The sequence below is a fragment of the Dermacentor albipictus genome, chromosome 2 (assembly GCF_038994185.2).
Source record: "Dermacentor albipictus isolate Rhodes 1998 colony chromosome 2, USDA_Dalb.pri_finalv2, whole genome shotgun sequence".
NCBI classification, from domain to species: Eukaryota; Metazoa; Arthropoda; class Arachnida; order Ixodida; family Ixodidae; genus Dermacentor; species Dermacentor albipictus.
In genome coordinates this window covers 60,270,663-60,289,765 of record NC_091822.1, presented here as the reverse complement: position 1 = coordinate 60,289,765, position 19,103 = coordinate 60,270,663, and the positions used below count along the sequence as shown (strand labels likewise).

At 51.1% G+C, this 19,103-nt stretch overlaps 1 protein-coding gene across 2 annotated transcripts in view; it reads right to left on the bottom strand.

Annotated features, from left to right (window-relative positions):
* Positions 1-6,120: 6,120 nt before the first annotated feature.
* The window catches only part of LOC139055951 (uncharacterized), a 45,298-nt gene continuing 32,315 nt past the window's right edge, over positions 6,121-19,103 (bottom strand). For both annotated transcript variants that reach the window (XM_070533632.1, XM_070533633.1), the window contains exon 4: positions 6,121-8,831. In XM_070533632.1, the coding sequence (XP_070389733.1) occupies positions 6,756-8,831 (2,076 nt within the window). In that variant the 3' untranslated portion in view covers positions 6,121-6,755. The remainder of the gene's footprint in view (positions 8,832-19,103) is intronic.

The following is a 19,103-nucleotide window of genomic DNA, read 5'->3' as shown; positions in this document are numbered from 1 at the left end:
ATCGTTGCAGTTTCCATGGCAAGAGCTCTATCTACGGCCTTTTGGAAGGTTAGCTTTTTGTCTTCCGTGAACAACACACGCTGAATGTCCTCGCGGAGCAGGCCGCAAACGAAACAGTCCCGGAGCGCTTCATCCAAGAAACTTCCAAATTCGCAACTCTGCACCAGCCTTCGAAGTTCCGCGACAAATTCGGTAATGGACTCACCGCTTCGCTGTGACCGCTTGTAAAATTTAGCACGCTCTGCGATGACAGACGACTGCGGTGCCAGGTGATCGCTCAGGAGTTTCAGGAGACTGTCAAACTCTCGTGACGACGGTGCGTCCGGTGCCGTCAGCGACTTGAGCAGCGCGTAGGTCTTCGCGCCGATGAGACTCAGGAACGCAGGAACCTTCTTTGCTACTGGAACATCGTTGACCAAAAGATAGGCTTTCAACCTTTCCTCGTACGAGCGCCAGTCACTCGTGGTCTCGTCGAAAGGTTCAATGTGGCCGATGTGACTCATGACTCACTTGGAAGTTTCGGCTGCCGTGATGCCAGTTTCAGGAATTTCACCGCAGGGAAATCTTCGTGGCGGGAAGCTTTTACACAGAGGCCAGGTTCTTCACACTGCGAATTCCGTACGGCGGTCATCCCATCCTCGTCGCCAATATGTCATGTCTGGCATCCAAGAACTGGGCGGCGTAGACGTAGCGTCGAAAGAACGTTTATTCCTGCTACTTGGCAGGCAGCCAACAGGTTACATACTGCGCGCGGTGGGCCCGTGCGAGCGGTCTTTTAAAGCCAGCACGGGATACCCGATAAGAGATAGCCGGGCAGAGAGCATGCGCAGACAGCACGCGATAACACGCGTGCTTGGTTTCGCGCGCACACAACAAAAAGATGTATAGAGCTGCGCTCAAATCCCGCATTAAGGAGTATCGTAATTGTCAGTGATTTTTCTTTAATGGATACCTGCAACGAGTTATATTTTATATCAGGTGAGTGCGTAGGAACTCTACATTGCACGAACAATATTTTAAAGAAAGATGCATTGGGCAGCAGGGCATGAGAGTAACAAAATTTATGCCAAGAACTAATTTAGGGCGTCTCTTTAAACCAGCTGAAGATTGAAGTGGTCCTTGAGAAAATGTGCCAAATATCACATCTGATGGCGCCTGCTTTGCCGGCTTGCAAAGGTTTATTCAAATTTTCGTTTTAAGAGAAAAATAATGAAATTGTTTCCCATAGGTCTCAAAGTTTACATTTTGTTTTATCTTCACCGTAAAGCCCCTTGGCGGCAAATATCAAATCTACAGGAAACCTAAACTGGTTCTAAGCTATGAGCAGCTTCCATCAAGCAAAACGATTGCGTTGTATGCAACCGCATGGTGCGCTGTGGTGTCGACTTGCTTGGCGCCTCCACACGGCACCAGGAAGCGCATCGACACCGGTGTGTTCAATGGCGGGGATGGAAGCAGACACGCGGGGGTGCACGTACGTCTGTCGTCGGAGAGTGAACTGCCAGACCTGTAGGAGAGCTCGAGGAATAAACGACCCTTGTGGGTTGTCAGGTAAAGAAGGTCAGGGTCATTTCGCCAGCCAGGTTGTTGGACTCCGACTAGAGTGCCTAAATCTCACCACCGAACATCCGATCTCGCGTATCAGCAACGGCTGGTTGCGAGGGCCCAGGACGGGGCCTGAGCTCAAGGCAACTAGGAATAAGGACGCCTCCCTGAAACTTCTTTCGGAAAGTTTTGATGAGCTTTTCTAAAAACTCTCCACTCAACTCTCCAAACTTCTCGACACCTAGCGGCACATCCTGAACCAAGACCATCGGGCCCCCTCAAACCCATAAACACGCAGTAGATCACCAATGCTACTTTGACTGAGCAATCTACACAAGCTGAGCTACGACGGGAACCATCATGATCATCTCGCCGCTGCAGCTGTGCCCGACAATGTTCTGGCAGATGGGCTCGCCGCCTGCCCCGCTGTGGACGTCAGACTCGGGAGTTTTGCAAGGCGCGTAGCGCCACCTGCCGGTGCGAAGAGGCAGTAATTGAGTAGTGCGAAGTTGCCTTGCTAAGTGGCCTATGCAGCTTGCGACTGCAAAACGACGATTTAACTAGATTTTGGTCCATATTGCGGGCGTTTTGCGCATTTAACACCCAGACAGAGAGCTATGAATTTCTACGCTAGTCGGACGCGCCGCCGAACTGCCATAAAGCGCTTACTGGCTCGCTCTTCAGACTGATGGCGGAAACGACGGCAACCGCGATAGCTTCAGCGCTACGAAGAAACGCCGCAATTGACGCTACTGTTGTGTTGTAAATTGCCATGAACGTGAAGGGCGGAATAACAACGTTCAGTTTCACCGATTTCCATCGCGATAGTATGAAGGGGAAAGGCGAGAGCACTGGATACGGGCCGTTGAACCGGTTGGGTAATCGAATTACTTGCATTCCCCACAACACAGCGGCTCGCATGAGAAAGTGCGACAATTTTGTTCCTCTGTAATTGTGTTGCGTAGCCCTGACGGATCGAGGACCGTGGTAACCAAGCGAAAATTCAATCTGCAGACGCCACTTCGTTGGCAACAGAAACAAACAAATTTGCGAACCATCCTGCTTATATGCCATCGATATCTCCACCTTTCAACACACATCCGCCTTCACTTGACTCAATAAGTGGAACGGAGAGATTTGGCAGGTCAGCTTAACCGAACATTTTGGTTCGTTTATGAATTCAAAATCCTTTTCTAGAGCATCGTTGTATCACGAGCTCATTTCTACTTTCGGTATTTTGTAAGTCCTGCGCCGATACAACAAGCACGCTTTGCAATGTGCTGAGGCTGCTCGACTGCGTTTTTCAATTCTGAGAAATAAAGTTGCTGTAGGAGCACTGGATGAGTAATTGCGAAGCAACGCACGCGTGCAAAGAAAAAAATGTCGCGTTTATTTACATTTATTTGTGCGCGCTTGCTGCTCGAAGCGTCTGCAAAAAATTCAAATTAAGGTACTGACTACTGAGCGATGCTGTAGCTCCTGCGAGAAAGAAAGATGAAGCCCGTGGGAAGCTTACTTTCGTTATTATCGCACGCTGTTTGCTGCCATGGAAAACTTTTTTCTGTTTGCTGCCCTGTAAAAGGCTATGAAAGGATTTACTCTCTGTAAATAATTGCGAGACAAAACATTACGATAAAACACATAAAGATATAGGAAATACTTAAGTCTTGTGTTCAGGACATATTCAATATGAACCAATTTGAAATGCTTAGATTTTTATCCCGATATGCCTATAGACAAACCTGATGCTCTCTGTACTTGCGAGTTGCAGCACGCCGAAAGAACTCTTGAGACTATTTTATATTGTACACCTACTTCGCCCTGCTGAGCTTCCTTTCCGAAGCGTGGATGGGCGGAAGAAGCTTTCAAAGTCCTTGATTTTTAGGAAACCGTGCCTCAACACAAGCGAAAGAGAAGGGTCCATTGTGGCCTATGCACTTTCTTTTACGGAAAGCTCTCCTTGCAATACTCAGTTCGCGCCAAGGCTGCAATGGGGCTCTGGTGATGGTTTTTCCGCAGCGCCGCCTGGGCAGAATCTGAGGTCTATAGACCCCGAATGCGAGATACGTGTTTTCCGCCGTGGGTCTAGAACTTTGCTTCTATAACAGACACAACATCACTACCCCAAGAGGTCCAGAGCACTTCCCGTTCACAGCCTTTGGTGAAGCGGCTCCCAAACTCACCAATGCCTATATACAGGGAGGCGCCGGCTCCGCCTGTACTTGACACGCTACCACTGCTGGAACTCGACCTGTCCACGGATCCCAGCAAGGATATGCTTCCTGGCACATCAGAGCCACATCCTGGCATTCCAAGGCAGTAATGTTTGCCTAACGCGTGGCTGTTCGCCCCACGCTCAGTAAGGTCTCTCCGAAGGAAGGCCAGGTAACTGGCACAGCTGACGTCGTCATCATTAAAGACCTGCCCTACGGCCCAGCTCTATCAGACTCCAAAAGGACCACCGCTTCCAAAGCAGATGCCCTTTAATTCCAACATCAGATATGGGCGGCTTGGCAGCACGTGGTATCTCTTCGAGTCCTGGATATTCGTCGGCGGTAACCCTGCGAAGTCGCACACGACAACTGAGCAGACGGCTTCATGGTTTGCGCGTCGCTTCAGCGCAGCCAGCTGTTGCTCAATGAGCAGAATTTCCTGCCGTCATTTTTCAACAGCGATGCGGTAACCGAGTGGAAAACGTGCGCAAGTCAGTGCTGCCCGCCAGAGAAGCTGGCTGCGCACTGGATGGTCCTTAAAGAGGACCGCGCTCCTTAAGCTATTCGACTGCCCATGCTAAATTGCATGGTTGCAAGCCACGTCGGAAACTTGCAGTGTGGCCGAGTGAAAAGGATGAAGTGCACAAAGCAGCTTGGGTAAGTGGAAAGGAAAAGAGAGGAATAAGGGCAGAAGTAAAAGCAGGCGTTCGGAAAGCAGGTACTTACGATTCCATAGTGAACCTTGGCCAATCCTTCCTCGTGGTTACGTGCCATATGGAAAAGGTGACAACAAGTTTAACGGATGACGGCCTCTTGTCTGCTTCTCTCATCATTACAATATATACTTGGCTTGCATAAGGAACCCTACGTCTGGCGCGCTTTCAATTAATTTGAGCGTGACTAGCGTTTATTACTCTAGGGCTACTAAGGAGACCCTCCCTCATTGTGGAACAACCCCTGCAACCGACTAGCCACTGACACGTTCAGAGGAGCAAGTCTGTGCAGTTGCGCCTAGTAGACAACACGTGGCTGGAAAACTGAGCGAGCGATGTGGCGAGCTACCTCAGACCTACTCATCGTGAACTACCACAGAGGGAGAGAGAGATTACAACTTTAATGTTTGCGCGGGATGGGGTCAAGGGAAGGGGAAGATGTGGGAGATCCTCTTCTGTCTTCTTCCCCCTTAGGAGGCAGCCAGGAGCCTTTGGGCCCCGGCGGCGTCTTCAGCCATCCGAACGAGTCGGACTTGCACTTCCGGGTCGGAGCTGAGCAGCGCGGTCTCCCACTGCTCCACAGACCTGATTTCTAAAGAAGAGTGATCTTTCTGTTGGACCTGAGTACGTTCGAGGGGGCACGGCCAAACCATGTGCTTAAGGTCTGCCCTGCCCGAGTCGGTTGCGATATCCACTACCCCATCGAAATCTAAAGACAGAGGATGCCGCAGCCTGGCGTAGGCTCCAGACAGGCACTTACGTGAACCTACACATATTACATCGCATACACCTCACAGCCTACAGGGACGAATGCCCCTGATGCGGAGCCACACCAACCCAATACCACATTGCGTGGAAGTGCACGCTATACAACATAGAGCGCCATGACAGGAGCACCACGAGGGAGCAATGGGAGGCACACCTGTCCAGCTCGGTCCTCAACGACCAGCTCAAGTTGATCCAGAGAGCTGATATATGGCAAGAGCCAGCGAAGCTCTGAACTAGGGGCCCGGACCATTAGTTTATCGATCCTATCCTATCCTCAGTTATGTGCCTCACTGCTGTTTGGCGTAGACCTGTAAATAAAGTCCTTTTAGGTCAGCCCCTCTCTGAAGGACCCCTAATCATAAGGAGTTTCACTCCCCTTCTTCACTGAAAAGGAAATACTGTTTTGTCATGTGCCACCCCTCGTGTACGTCCTTCCGGTTGACGCCACACAATCTAAAGGCTTTTGAAGTGCCACTCTTTGCTCCAGCCATTCCAATCAGCGCTCAGTTGCCCTTCCCCTCTTCCCTCGCGCACCTCCCGAGATCGCACCGGCGCACCGATGTATCACTCTCGAAGCAATCGCTCTCCGCTGCAATCTGCGCAAAACTCAATCGCCCTTCGGCTTCAGGCAGAGCTTATTTTAGGTCAAATAACCCAAATACCGTGGCGAGCATGAAGAGAGCCCACTTGCTCGGGGAGAGCACAATTTTATTAGAGGCATGCCGATCCTTTTGTAGCCACGTTTTTACAACTGCCTTTTGGTACAACTGAGCAGTGACGTGATTTAACGCTCTCTATAATGCATGTTCAAACGACACTTCGCAATGATCATCAATGTCATGGGCAAGATGAGCTCGTACTTGTGAAATGCAAAATAGAAGTGAGTGAATAATCTTTACTTGGGAGGCTAAACAAACTCACACTTTAGTTACGATAATGCTACAAGCCCTAAATCTATATTATTCATAGGAGGTACAATCACCGGTGTGTGCTACGTGTCGGCGCTCAATATAATCTACGAAAATTTACTAAGTAGTCAGTTAGGTACCAAAAACACTGTCTAAAATGCTATAAAAATACTAACAGGAGTGAAAAATTATTAGCGTCACTGAAACCCCAGCTGTTGAAGACAAACGAGCGTAACAGAAGTGTAGCGATTGTACAGCGCAACGCAAACCGAGAGTCGCGCGATAACTTGCGCCTGAAGAGAAATCCAATGACCGATGCACAACGCGGACGTGACGTGGTTACTCTGCATTCGCAACGCGGGCTCGGTATGGTCTCATATGACGCTGCGATCCGCGGTGTTTGTAGATGCCACTGGCGGTTCACCACAGGTATCAACGATATGGTATGTAGTCTGATGAAACATTAGTAACCACAGGTGCTGCAGAAGTCCTATAAACCTTTACCGTTTTCACATCAGGTAAGAGTTGTTCTCTTGCCGGCAGAATTATTGTTCCAACAGAGAAAGGGCCAAAAAGGAAAAGAAAAGAAGGCGACACGGAGCGATGTCTTAATCTAAAATGTCGCACGGCTCCTTCGCGAACGAAGATGGGCAGGAGAATGCTGTTGCAAACTCTGGAAAGTGCTTCATGTTCTTGGTACAAGCACGGGGTCCGCTGTGCACGTTGCACATGCTATAGCAGGTGGTGGCGAAAAAAACCTGCTCTGGGGTGTAACCTTGCGCATTCCAAAGCGAGACATCTTCGGCATCGCTGCGAAACTGGCGGTACGTGTCATACGCGATTTCCAAAGCCATGTAGTGCGGAAAGATTTCCGCGACGTTCATTCCACTACACGAATAGGCCGCCCAGACATAGGCCTTGGAGAGACCAGCCGGAGAGGGTTCGATGGTTTCGCCGCCGTCCAGTAGCAGAGATAGACTGTTGAGGACGCGAACGAGCTCAGTGGCGTATATGAAGCCGAGGCCACCGTAGAAAACGGCACTGGATGCGTTCGGATAATAAAACGGGACTCTGAGCAGGGCGAGGGACAAGGAGATCGCCCGGGTCATGACATGATGAGAGGAGACTACGGAGCTGTCCGTTCGGAACACCGTGGAATCGGCAGAGCGTTCATCCAGGTAATTTGATGACCGTTGGTAGCTCGCCGCTCTGGACAGCCACCGGCCTACAAAGGTGTCTTCGTCCGTAGTCGCGTTGTTTGTCTCGGTGCCGTACAGCCGGAGGAGGCGCTCTTCACTGGCATACGGACCAGGAAGCCAAAGTACGGGCTTCATATGCTCCAGAAGCCAAGCAAACCGAGCACCCATGGCTGAACTGACTTTAGAAACGGCAATGGCGTGAATATTCCCTAGACGCCTCATGATATCGGCGCGCTCGGAAGGATGAAGACGGGCACGCTTTTCACTGGAAAATATGGCGTTGTAGTTTACAGCCGCCTGAATGGAGCAGATAACCTTCTGAGTGAACTCGCCACGCTCTGGATCTCTCCGAAAACTGCCGAACAGAACGTTGCTCGCTAATACTCCGAGGATTTGCACGAACCACCAGTGGACGTGTAGGTATATGTCTCGTGCCGTGTACGTCTTGAAAAGTGTATCCATGGAAGTGAGCAATCGCCGGTCTGGGAAGTACACCACATCTTCCTGGCTAATGGGTGGGTCGACGCTCCAGAGGGGCCCCAAGGCTTTCAGCCAATGTTCAACTGTGGTGTTCACCACGAAGTGTGGCACTCTTTTGATTTTCAACAGTGCAGGCATGTGGTACTTGAACCTGGTCACTTGACTGAGGTTTCCGAAGACGGCTTTCTGCAAAAGCTTGCTCCCTCGTGTGAACTCGCGAAACGACGCCCCAATGCTGCCTCGGTAGACAGTCTCCACGAGGGTGTTCACGAACCATGTATACACATCTTCGTACTCCGTAATGGCTTCGTGAATGACGGCATAAAAGTCGCCGAAGGCTGCAGGGCTTAATGTCAAGGTCCTACTCTCTACACTTGGCGGGATGGCTAGATCCACGTAGAACCACAGGGGAAGCGCCCAGTTGTATGCCAGCTCGGCCAGCGCTGTTAGCGGCTTCGAGTAGTCGCTTTCGCTGACGTTCTCGGCGGGATAGCCAAAACCGCTTCTCTTCATGAAGCCGGAGAGCTGATCGAGAACTTTGGTGTCATCGGAAGGTCGGTTCTTGAAGCACACGTTCATCATGCGCTCCGGCCGCTTCGTGATAGAGAGAGCGTGCTGCTGGCTGATAAAGTCTGCCATACTGAAGACGTGGTCCGTGAGTGCGTCGGCGAGGACCGTCTGCGTAATGCGCCTTCTCACGTTGTTTCTTTCGTGTCGTGCCACCCAGGCCGAGCATATGAAGCGGCCAAAGTCTTCGCAAGGGCTGCTCTTGTGAAGGCCGTTGGCGATATCGCTCAGACCGACGGTGTCGGCGTGGTCGAGACAACCACTGCTTCTGCAGAAGCGCTCCCCCCCAGTAGGCGTCGCACCTGCCCTGCTGCGGTGCACTAGAAAGCTGATCAAACCTACAGCAACGAGGGCCAGGATGAAAACGAACAGAAACACGGCGACCATCCAGTAGCGTCTTGTGGGTGCCGCGGTGGCTTCGTCACGTTTCACGAGAGTCTGAAAAAAAAATTAGGACGTCATAAATAGCGTTGCCTTTCATGTCGTTCTATGCAGTATAAGGTTAGGTCTTGAGAGCGACACTTCCACAATTGATTTCGTTTTCTCTTATGTACCGAACAAAATGTGAAGGGCCCGTCTGATGGTCAGGGAACTATGGTGGGCGTGGAAAGAACTGGGGGCACCTGAAAGACATGATTCCCTTTCAACTTGTATATTTTTAAGAGTTGGGTGACTTGTTTCAATACACTTTACTGCCGAAAGGAAAAGACGTGTCTCTGCCGGCCTCTCGCGCCCTTGTCTTTCCGCGTTAAAGAGGATCGAAAGTTGAAAGACGTAAACGGCTACGCGAAAGCTCGCGCCCACCTTTCCGCATGATCAAATAGAGTGTGTGCACGCAACACAATCTAGGCATGACAGTGTTCCATTTGGCGCGTTCATTGTGTTCATTTGTGCATCGGTCACTCTTGCGGTCATTTGCTAGCACGCATTTTCACCACAGTACTTCAATTTCTTGCACTGGTCTTCACGCACTAAACGGAAACATCTGTAGTAACCGGACACCGGATTAAAGGCCGATTACTTTTTGTTTTTTTCGGACGTGAGGGTCACACTATTGTTTTGTATGAGCAGAAATTATAGGTTAAGGAGTAATTTGTATTGATATTCCATTTCCTATAAATGCCTATTTTTGTCTCTCACGCCTATATACTATGACTACTTTTAGTAACGGAAAATGCTTTATTTGGGGGCTCATTCTCTTTCGAAATCAAATTAGGTTACTGCTCTTCACAAGAGCTGGCAACGCTAGCAGACGCTGCTGCTAATGGCAACGCGCCTGGCAATGGGACTTCGCAAATGAGCACCTGCGCGGTCGAGATTTTAATAGCCTCTCGCCATGTGCCTGACGCCGCTTAGCAATGCTAGAGAAAATGTAACCAAGTATTCCCTCTTTTTGCAATAGACACGTAAAACCGTGTTACGCTGCAGGCAGACATTTCATAAAGGCGTAGCATTTGGAGATAGGCCTGCCGTAGACTGTAGCCTGTAAGGATTGTCGACTGTAGAGTGCTTTCTTAGGGGGAAGCCTGCAGAGCCCACTGGAAATGCTGTTCGCTGTACTTATGCAGTGCTCCTTTTGGACGCCTCCACTCCTCTCGTAAAACAAACAAGTCTGCCCCTCGACAAGCACTTAGTTGCTCTATTTATTTAAGCAACTGTGCGTAAGGAGATACATAATCTTATGCTCCAGCGTTTAGTAAAATGAGAAAGCGCAACGTGAAGAATAAATTCCTATTGATATACAACATTTTGTAAGGATTGGGGGCTCACTCCCATCGCTCGTAATCAGTTGTCAATATTGTAGTCGGGCAAGAATTAGAAGTTAGCTGGCCCATACCGTCGTCCAACTTATCCACGTTGAGGACGTTGTTGAAGGGAAGGACTGCTTCTCATCGAGAACGAGGAATATCGGCTTATTTACAGTATCTACATAAGGACTTTGCAGTTCATTAGTCTAGCATGACAGCGAGAGAAAGTACTGAGCGGCCGCACAACAGCGGTTTATAAACACTCGGTTGTCCCTCGATCCCAAGGTGAGGGAAAAATTCTACCAGTCATCGTAAACAAGTCGCCTCTCTGCGCAAGGGATTACACACACACACACTTCCGCACAGGTTCACGATCCTCAACCGACGTGAGACGGACTTCGTAGAACTCGGGGCTTACGTCAGGAAAGGCGCCTTTTATTCCCCGAGCTGACCCCCGCAGCGCGGCTGCCAGTTGCCCATTGTCTTGCGTCTTGAACGGCGCGGGCTAAGGGGCCTCGAACTACGTTCCCTCGGGGACCCCTTGTTCACAGCAGACCAGGTGGTGGTGGTGGAAAGCATTTATTAAGAAAGAGAGGTGTGGACTCACGCAGGAGTCCTACATACTAGGTGGAGTCCCTAGTCCGGGACCCCATTGGTCGAAGCCGCCAGCCTGGCCCTCTTGACCAAGGCCTTTTGGGCCTGAAGGTCTGAGCAACCAAGCAGGGCTGCCTCCCAGTCCTCTCGGGTAGGGCTAGGTCGGCGGTGGCGGGTTCAAGCACAAAGCCTGCTTCGTCGAACTCATCTTGGCTCCAGCGACGGGGAGTCGAGGGCGCGCGTAATGTTCTTCACACACAGTCGACTTAGTGACGACGTGACTAGAGGTTTGCGGTGGCGTACCAGGAAACGTTGACGCCGCTGTCGCAACTGGCTCGCAAAACTTGCGACTCAATGAGCCGTTTTTAACAATTTGCTTAAGGAAGAAAGCTTGTGAGCAGTCGAGTCGTGACAATGTTACCGCACCATAGTTCAAGCTTAATGCATCCCATTCTTGTTGCCGCAGCTGCCGAAAAGGTTTCTACAAAATTGTAGCTTGCGTTAGACAAAAAACATGTATTTTTTTCTACTCAATGAAAATTCGAAGGTTCTTATAGATGAACGCCTAATAATTTCAGAACGTTTAAAACCTTCAAACATACGGAAAAACAATAACACTCCATTCAGCTATGTCGATGGTGAGCCTTCGTTTTCAGCCTACAAGCTAATAGCCTAAATGTGAATACGACGAACGCTGGCCAGTCATCAGCAGCAGCGATGGGAACGGGATGCGCCGCTCGTGCTGGGACTCCTGCTGCTGCTTGACCACTGCATTAGTCGCCCTCATTCCTCAGTCAATAAACTTCTTCGCAAATGGTAGAAGGTGCGGGGTAATTTGTAAACTACCACGCTGGAACTACTATCCCGCACGCTACCATGTACCATGCCCGACGACGCATCCTCGCAGGCGCCTCCTCCTCCATTAGTAGTGTGCTCCGGTGTGCTCCGCCAAAGGGACCCTGCTATTTTCAGCGGCGCGGATGAAAACGGCGCGGACGATTGGCTCTTGTCGTGCGAGAGGATAAGTTTCCATAACAAATGGGTCGATGCCGCAAAACTGAACAACGTGATTTTCTATCTCGCCGGTCTGGCCAGCCTCTGGTACAAGAACCATGACAGGGATCTCCAGACGTGGTCAGCGTTTAAGACTTCTTTCGCAGACGTGTTTGGCCGCCCAGCTGTTCGCAAGCTGCGCGCAGGGCAGCGTTTGTAGGAACGAGCTCAGCAGCTGGGTGACTTATTCACGATCTACTTCGAAGGCATTCTAGATTTGTGCAAGAGAGCCGACGCGACAATTTCAGAGTCAGACCAAATCAAGAATATTATGAAGGGAGTGGAGAACGGCGTTATCAACATGCTGCTTTCGAAGAATCCGTGCACTGCGGCAGAGGTAATTACCCTGTGCCAAAGCTATCAGGAGGTGCGAAGGCAGCGGTCGTTGACCCACCGACCTTCTTCACACGGCCAACATCTGGCTGGACTGGCTGCCGTTTCCGATCAGTCAATGCTGCTCAATGAGATAAAGGCGTTTGTGCCTGAGGAAGTTGACCGCCAGCTCTCTTTAGCGCCCTTCTGTCAGCCGCGGCATATTCAACAGCCTGCTCCAGATGTTGGACCCTCACTCCGCCAAGCGATTGATAGAGAAATTGCGTCTCCAGCGCCAACAGATCCCTGCAGTGGCGCCTCTCAGTTGTGCTGAAGTCGTCATAATGTCTAAGCCATCCCCTGCAGCTACAGCTCCACCCCTGAATTACGCCAATGTGTTACCTAGGCCCCGACCACAAGTTGCCATCCCGTTGATACTACAGACGCCACGCCTATCGCGTCCTGTGACCTGGACTGGACCTGCCGTCGCAAACAGGTGGCGTACGTCCGACGATCGGCCAATAGGCTTTGCCTGGGGCTACGCCGGTCACATCGCTCGCTTTTGCCGACGCTCTAAATCGACTAGTACCGCATCATCCGTGACATCCCGTGGTACAGGCGTGCCAAGACCATTTTGCAGCTCTTGCGAGTAATCTTCGGCCCCATCAGCTGCTCGTCCGATGCCCGTTACCCACCTTTCACCTTCTACGTGTCGCCGCTCACGGTAGCAGATGCGACTTCGTTCTATGGTTCGACGAGAAGAAGACTGATTGTCGCAGTCCATGGGGCAATGACTGCGTCACTGTCGTACACTCTAAGCCAAAAAGGACTAAAACGGGTATGGCTGTTAGTCTCTTGGGGGACTAAATGACCTGCCACAGATTTTGAACCAATTTTGGACTAACTGCCGGAGCAAATGCAGCGGCCTAACTGGGGGAGCAACTACTGCAGACTAAAAGTAAGGGCAGCTTTTAGACCCTCCCAGTTAGTCCCTAGAGGATCAACGGTTAGTCTGTTAAAGTTAGTCTACAGGAGTAACTGCAGGAGCAACTTTTAGTCCCTCCCAGTTAGCCCCTAGAGGACCAACAGTTAGTCTGTTAAGGTTAGTCCACAGGGAGTAACTGCAGGAGCAACTTTTAGTCCCTCCCAGTTAGTCCCTAGAGGACCAACAGTTAGTCTGTTAAGGTTAGTCCACAGGGAGTAACTGCAGGAGCAACTTTTAGTCCTTCCCAGTTAGTCCCTAGAGGACCAACAGTTATTCTGTTAAGGTTAGTCCACAGGGAGTAACTGCAGGAGCAACTTTTAGTCCTTCCCAGTTAGTCCGAAATCACTTTTCCAATGATTTCAGGTTGCCATAGCTTTTCAAGCAAAAACAATGATCGAACTCAAGTAACCCATGTTTATTTTTGATTACATATTGCCACCATCATCTTGAGTCACAATTAACAAAACAGAAAAAGGAATACTAGCATACAAATGCCAAGTCCTTGGTATACAGTAATGACATATAGATACAGAAGATAAAAAAAATTGACTGAATATATGCAGCAGTTCAAACAAAATAAAACAACTCCAAAGTATACAGCAGATGAAACGTGTCATAGCCAGAGTAAAATCATGAAAATGAAATTAAGTCAGGAGCAGTCACAGTCAAATATAAGTTAGAAGCACTCTACAACCCCCGAATGCAGAGATCTAACTTGGCTCGAACTTGACTTCTGGCAGTCTCAAGACAGCTTCGCCGCGCGTCGTAAATCGTGCTTGATCTTGCGGATGACTTGGGAACGACTTGGCTGCGTCGAAGTCCGCTCAAGTTTGAAGTCTGCTCCCGGGCTAGCTTGAAACTGACTTCGTGTGTTATTCCAACATGGCAGCCTCCCGAACGGACGTCGCGCGGAGGTTAGCTGCTTTCGAGTTTGCTTGCTACGCCATGGATACAGCATTTTCAGAGGCGCAGCCCTTGCCGAAAATTCCGCGACCCACCCTACGTGACCGAGGGAATTCGATGGAGCTGTACGACGACGAACAATTCCTCGGTCGCTACAGATTCACGAAGAACGCCGTGCGACTTCTCGCAACGTTGCCTATCCGGGTAAGCGGGTACAATAGAGGACCGACTGTGTGCCTCCTATGCTGCAGTTGCTGATGGCTGTGATGTTTTACGGCGCTGGCACGTTTCAAACAGTCACCGGAGGTCCGGTCCGCATTCCTCAGTTAACAGTGTGCCGCGCAGTAGGAAAGGTGACTCTGCTCATCGCGAAGCACCCGTGCCCCATGCTGGTGCGCTTCCTGCAGTCGCGGAAAGATTGATTGCGAGCGTATTTTCTTATCTCCTGTGACTACACATAATAAAAAGTAGCCCAAATAAGTCAGTCATGCAGAACATGTGCGCTTACCAGTTTTGTAGCCCTTTCCCTTTTCTTCCGCAGCTTCCTCTTTCCGCTTTTGCTTCAGGTTGGTCCAGCATTTTTTCTGTTGCAGGTGATCGCACCGCGTAATCCCGTGGTTGGCATTCAAATGTTTTGCTATTTCTTTCCATGTCTTATTCTTCTTGGTCAACGACGCGACGTAAGTTTTCTTGTATTCCACAATATGCTTGTAGCCGTTCAGGAGTGTCGTCGGCAGGCTCCTTTCGTCTTCTTTAAAACGGGCTGCCGTCTTGCCTTGCGCTGCATTCTCTTGGGAGGAGACCGTACGTGAGTGCGACATTTCAGCGTCAAAGCCTGTTGACAGAACAGCAATTTCGTACCAAATGCGGCGCGCGGCCGTCGCGCGAGCCCCACAACTTGTTTTCCTAACAGACGACACTTTCCTAGCAGACGACACGCACTGCCAATTTGCGATGTCTACGACGGTGCCGCACTCTCCCTCTCGTTGTTCTCGACAAACCCTCCATGCGAAGCAGGCAAATCGTTTGCACGTGTCATTTTATTTATTTATTTTGTTTTCTATCGGGTGTTGCCACCCATATGGGTCCGGGCAGGGGACTCAACGGCGCTCGGTACTCTTCGTTCGCAGCCCATGTTGCAGTTTTTTTTTTTCTTGTTTGTGACTCCGGCCTAGTGCGTTCGAATAGGTTGGCTTTTTCTTCAAAGGGTCGCGTAGCCCGAGCAGAACACGGGCCGTCGCCTTCCTCCTCGAATGCCTATAGGCGAAAAGGCACGTGCGAGCTCCCTTAGAAACCGACCGTATGCCTCGTCTCGGCCTCTTGTATCCGGTTGCCGGCCCAGACGGCGCATGAACGCCTTGCGGCAATCGAGAACAAAAGCCGTTTAAAGACTACCATACGAACCAACCATTTCGTTCACTTCTCTACGGCAACAAACATGCAACAAGACCTCTGAGTTAAAGATAAACTAAAACCAAAATAAATGTGACGATAAAATTGATTTGCACTCAAATACACTGTCGCCTAAAAGTGTAGCGGCGACTTGAAAAGATGGTGAAACCTGCAACTCAAAAAGCGCGCCAAAACACCGAAACTTGAAGACCACTTAGATCCGCCGGGAACGCGCGCTTTCCGCAAGCAACACTGCCCATCGCAGCGGCGGACGTAGCCAGATAGAATAAGTTTACGCAAACTATACTTCAGCACTTATGCCCTGGTGGAAATTTGGAAAGATACACACTTTTTTGCTGTACAACGTGCCTTACGCTAATAAATTTATTGTTAACCTCGAACACAGACGAGCAACCTGCTTTTGTATTGAAGCACAGTCTTGACTTGACGAAGCAAGTCAGCTTGAGCGTCTATGAAACGCGAAAGCCGACTTGGGCGTTTTGAAGCCCGCCTTTTGCTTCGGGCCGACTGCGTCAAGTCAAGTCCAAGCTCGATCCAAGTTAGATCTCTGCATTCGGGGATTAGTGTCTCTTTAATATCCTGGTCAGATGGACAAACTTAGGGCACCTTGAGTGAATTTAATTTACTTCGTTGAGTGTCACTTCAGCAGCAGGGTGCTAGGTGGCAAACCAAAGTGCCATTCAGGAATACTGAAAATGATGCTACAGTGAAATCTTAATATAATAAACTTCAGGGGACTACAATAAATTGTTCGTTAATATGAAAGGTCATTATAGCAAAAGCCCCAGAATTAACAATTCCGTGCATCAAGCCATAAGTGTGTAAGTTTTGACTGTGTGGGCCATCCACAAAAACTATTCTGTTGCTATTTTCCATTGACTCGGCCACCATATACCACCAAAGCACCGCGGCGCACATGAAAGAGACGCTGTCTACAAAACCACAGACACGCTCCCAGACGCCTCCAAAGCACAATGTTCTTTTTTCTTCTTTTCTTTTTTTGTCACTTTCATTGCCGCATGCGGTCACAAAACCTATTATGTCGTCACCTCCAGAAAGAACAAAAGAAAAATTTGTGGTCTCCTCGCTACGCTCACGGCGCGCACGCTCCGATTCCGCGCGCGCCGGACGACCACCACGGGTTCGAGCACTCCGAGGCACCATGCGTGCAGGGCACCGCGTCCGCGCCTGCTCCGGCCCGCTCCGTGTGCCGACGCGCAGCTGCGCGCGTACGCACCCCGCCGGCCCCAGCTCAGGGGGGAGGCGAGACCGCGCGCGCAGCAAGGGAGACCCTAGGCAAAGCTCTCGAGAAGCCAGAAAGTACATTTATTAAACTGGAAGTCAATACAAACATCAATTTTAACGTCCCGTCCGAATCTGAAGCTAGTTACACAAAACATGGCCGAATGGTCGCCGGTGGCCACTAACGGCGCACCGCGACAGAGAGAGAACAAAGAAACGAGGAACAAAGAAAAAAGAACCCCAGCAGTAAGAAGTTGCCTATCCTTCGGTCAGCGCCTGCCATCGCGCGCCCCACAGCAGAGAAAAGGGAAATAGAAAGAAACGACCGACGAACAGACGGGGGCACGATCGGCAGACGCTGCCTCAGGACATCGAGACGACGGAAGAGTGCGCGCGCGCCCGCCGAGGCCGGGAGCCCGACGAGCCGAAGTAACCATCGGCCGGCGGCGGACAAAGGGGGCCGCCGCCGGCAGAGAGGAACACGTACGCACCTTCAGACGCCCCGATGTGGTCTCCCCGGGACCCGACTTGCGCGCGCTTACCCGGAGTGCACGCAAGCAGGGCCCGAATCCCGCCAAAATGTTAGCCAATGGCGAAAGCCTGTTGACCTTCGTGTGGGCGGGATGACAGCAGAGCGACAGTGTTTTATGACCCGCTGCCACCCCGTCCAGGCAGGGAGGAGAGGGACACGGAGCCCCCCTCTCTAAAGGGACTAAAGTCAGAGGACTAAATTGTGCCGTTGATCCCCACCGTCTACCGTTACCTTGCAAGGACGAACATTTAGTCCCACAAATTTGCGCACGACACTTCGCCTCTGCACACGGCACGCACGGTGGATTAACCGTTGATCCAAAGGTCCAACGGCTGCCGTTAGTCCCCTTTTCCCCGTTTTCGGCTTAGAGTGTACTACAAAAGACCTCAACCAACGCCCCTCGAACTCATTTGCTTTCGTGGGTACTGGAGTCGGCGTCTCTGTTATGGATGCAAAAAACTGTCACTCACTTCGCAAAGTTAAGACTCCACTTTCGGGGTTTTCCCTTCGTACAGCAAGCGCTCAGCACATTCACGCTCTCGCGGCGTGTACAGCACGTGTGGTCATTGAGGCCTGCATGCCATTGAGCTTATTAACGCGACAGCGTTAAGGAGCTCGTGTCGCAGAAAAGCCGGCGTCGGCGTCGGCGTCGGCGGCGTTGGCCGTGAGCGATAAATCCCAGCAGGCACTTCATGAATAAAAAATGGCTGTGGCTTAGCTAAGGTTAAGCCCAGGATGCGAAGCATAGTAGCCTTTATTTTAGTTGTTGAACCATTAGCCTGGTGAACTGCTGTTGCTTCGCTATATTTGGTTCGGCTAGTCGAAGAAACAACTCATGCGTTACTCTGCTTCGCCTTCAAGAGTGGAACGCGATAGCGTTCCTGTCGACCCGCCAAGGGGTGTAAGACAACGGGCTACGGCGCAGCGACTACGCGCCCCGCATTGGACGCGGTGAGCGTCGAGCGACGCAGCGTTCGGCGCGGCAACGAAATGTGCGCCTGAGCAAGCGACCGCATTCACTAGAGGCGCTTTTGTACCGCTTTGAAGCATCGTACTCGTGGCTCAGTGGTAGCGTCTCCGTCTGACACTCCGGAGACCCTGGTTCGATTCCCACCCAGCCCATCTTGCAAGAGTTGAGCCAACGCCACCTAGAAACAAGCGCAGCTGCTTATTTACCGCCGCGACGCCGCGAGTTGGAGCCCTGTTTCTCCTCTGTCGTGACGTCACGGTGTCGCGTGGTATGGCATGGGGTCAAAGGTCATTGAAGGCGACACCGCCGCGCCTGAGGAGCTGGTTTGAGCTCTCGTAATATGCTTCGCATAAAAACAACTTGCAACATGGGCTGGGTGGGAATCGAACCAGGGCCTCCGGAGTGTGAGACGGAGACTCTACCACTCAGCCACGAGTTCGATGCTTCAAAGCGGTACAAAAGCGTCTCTAGTGAATGCGGTGTTGCCTTAGAAACGAGCTGTTCCTAAGGCTCAGGCGTGCGTCGCTTGCTCAGGCGCACATTTCGTTGCCGCGCCGAACGCCACCAGCGGCGGAGCAGAGCGGACGCACCTTACATCGGCTCCGAGAATTTTTCACCGAGATGGCGGATATTTCACCGTAAATGGCCTGAAACCGGTCCCCAAAGGTCAGTGCAGGTGCCCGGCGCCCGTCTTCACCTTTCTTCGGAACTTTCCGACCGGACTTTGTGCGCGAGAAGCGCTTTTCTATCTGACGCGGCGGCCGCCGCGCTATAGGCCTACTTTACGCCTAACGCAACGAGCGTCTCGCCACGACAGCCGGTTAGGTCTTGGCCTACCGGCGTCTGTTCCGACGCCGCTCAGCGCCATGGAGCCGTCCTTGGAGATGGCTTACTGTGTCGCGGGAGAAAATATCACCCCAGAGGAGTTCGCAAGTGACCCAAGGTGGCAGAGGGCCTT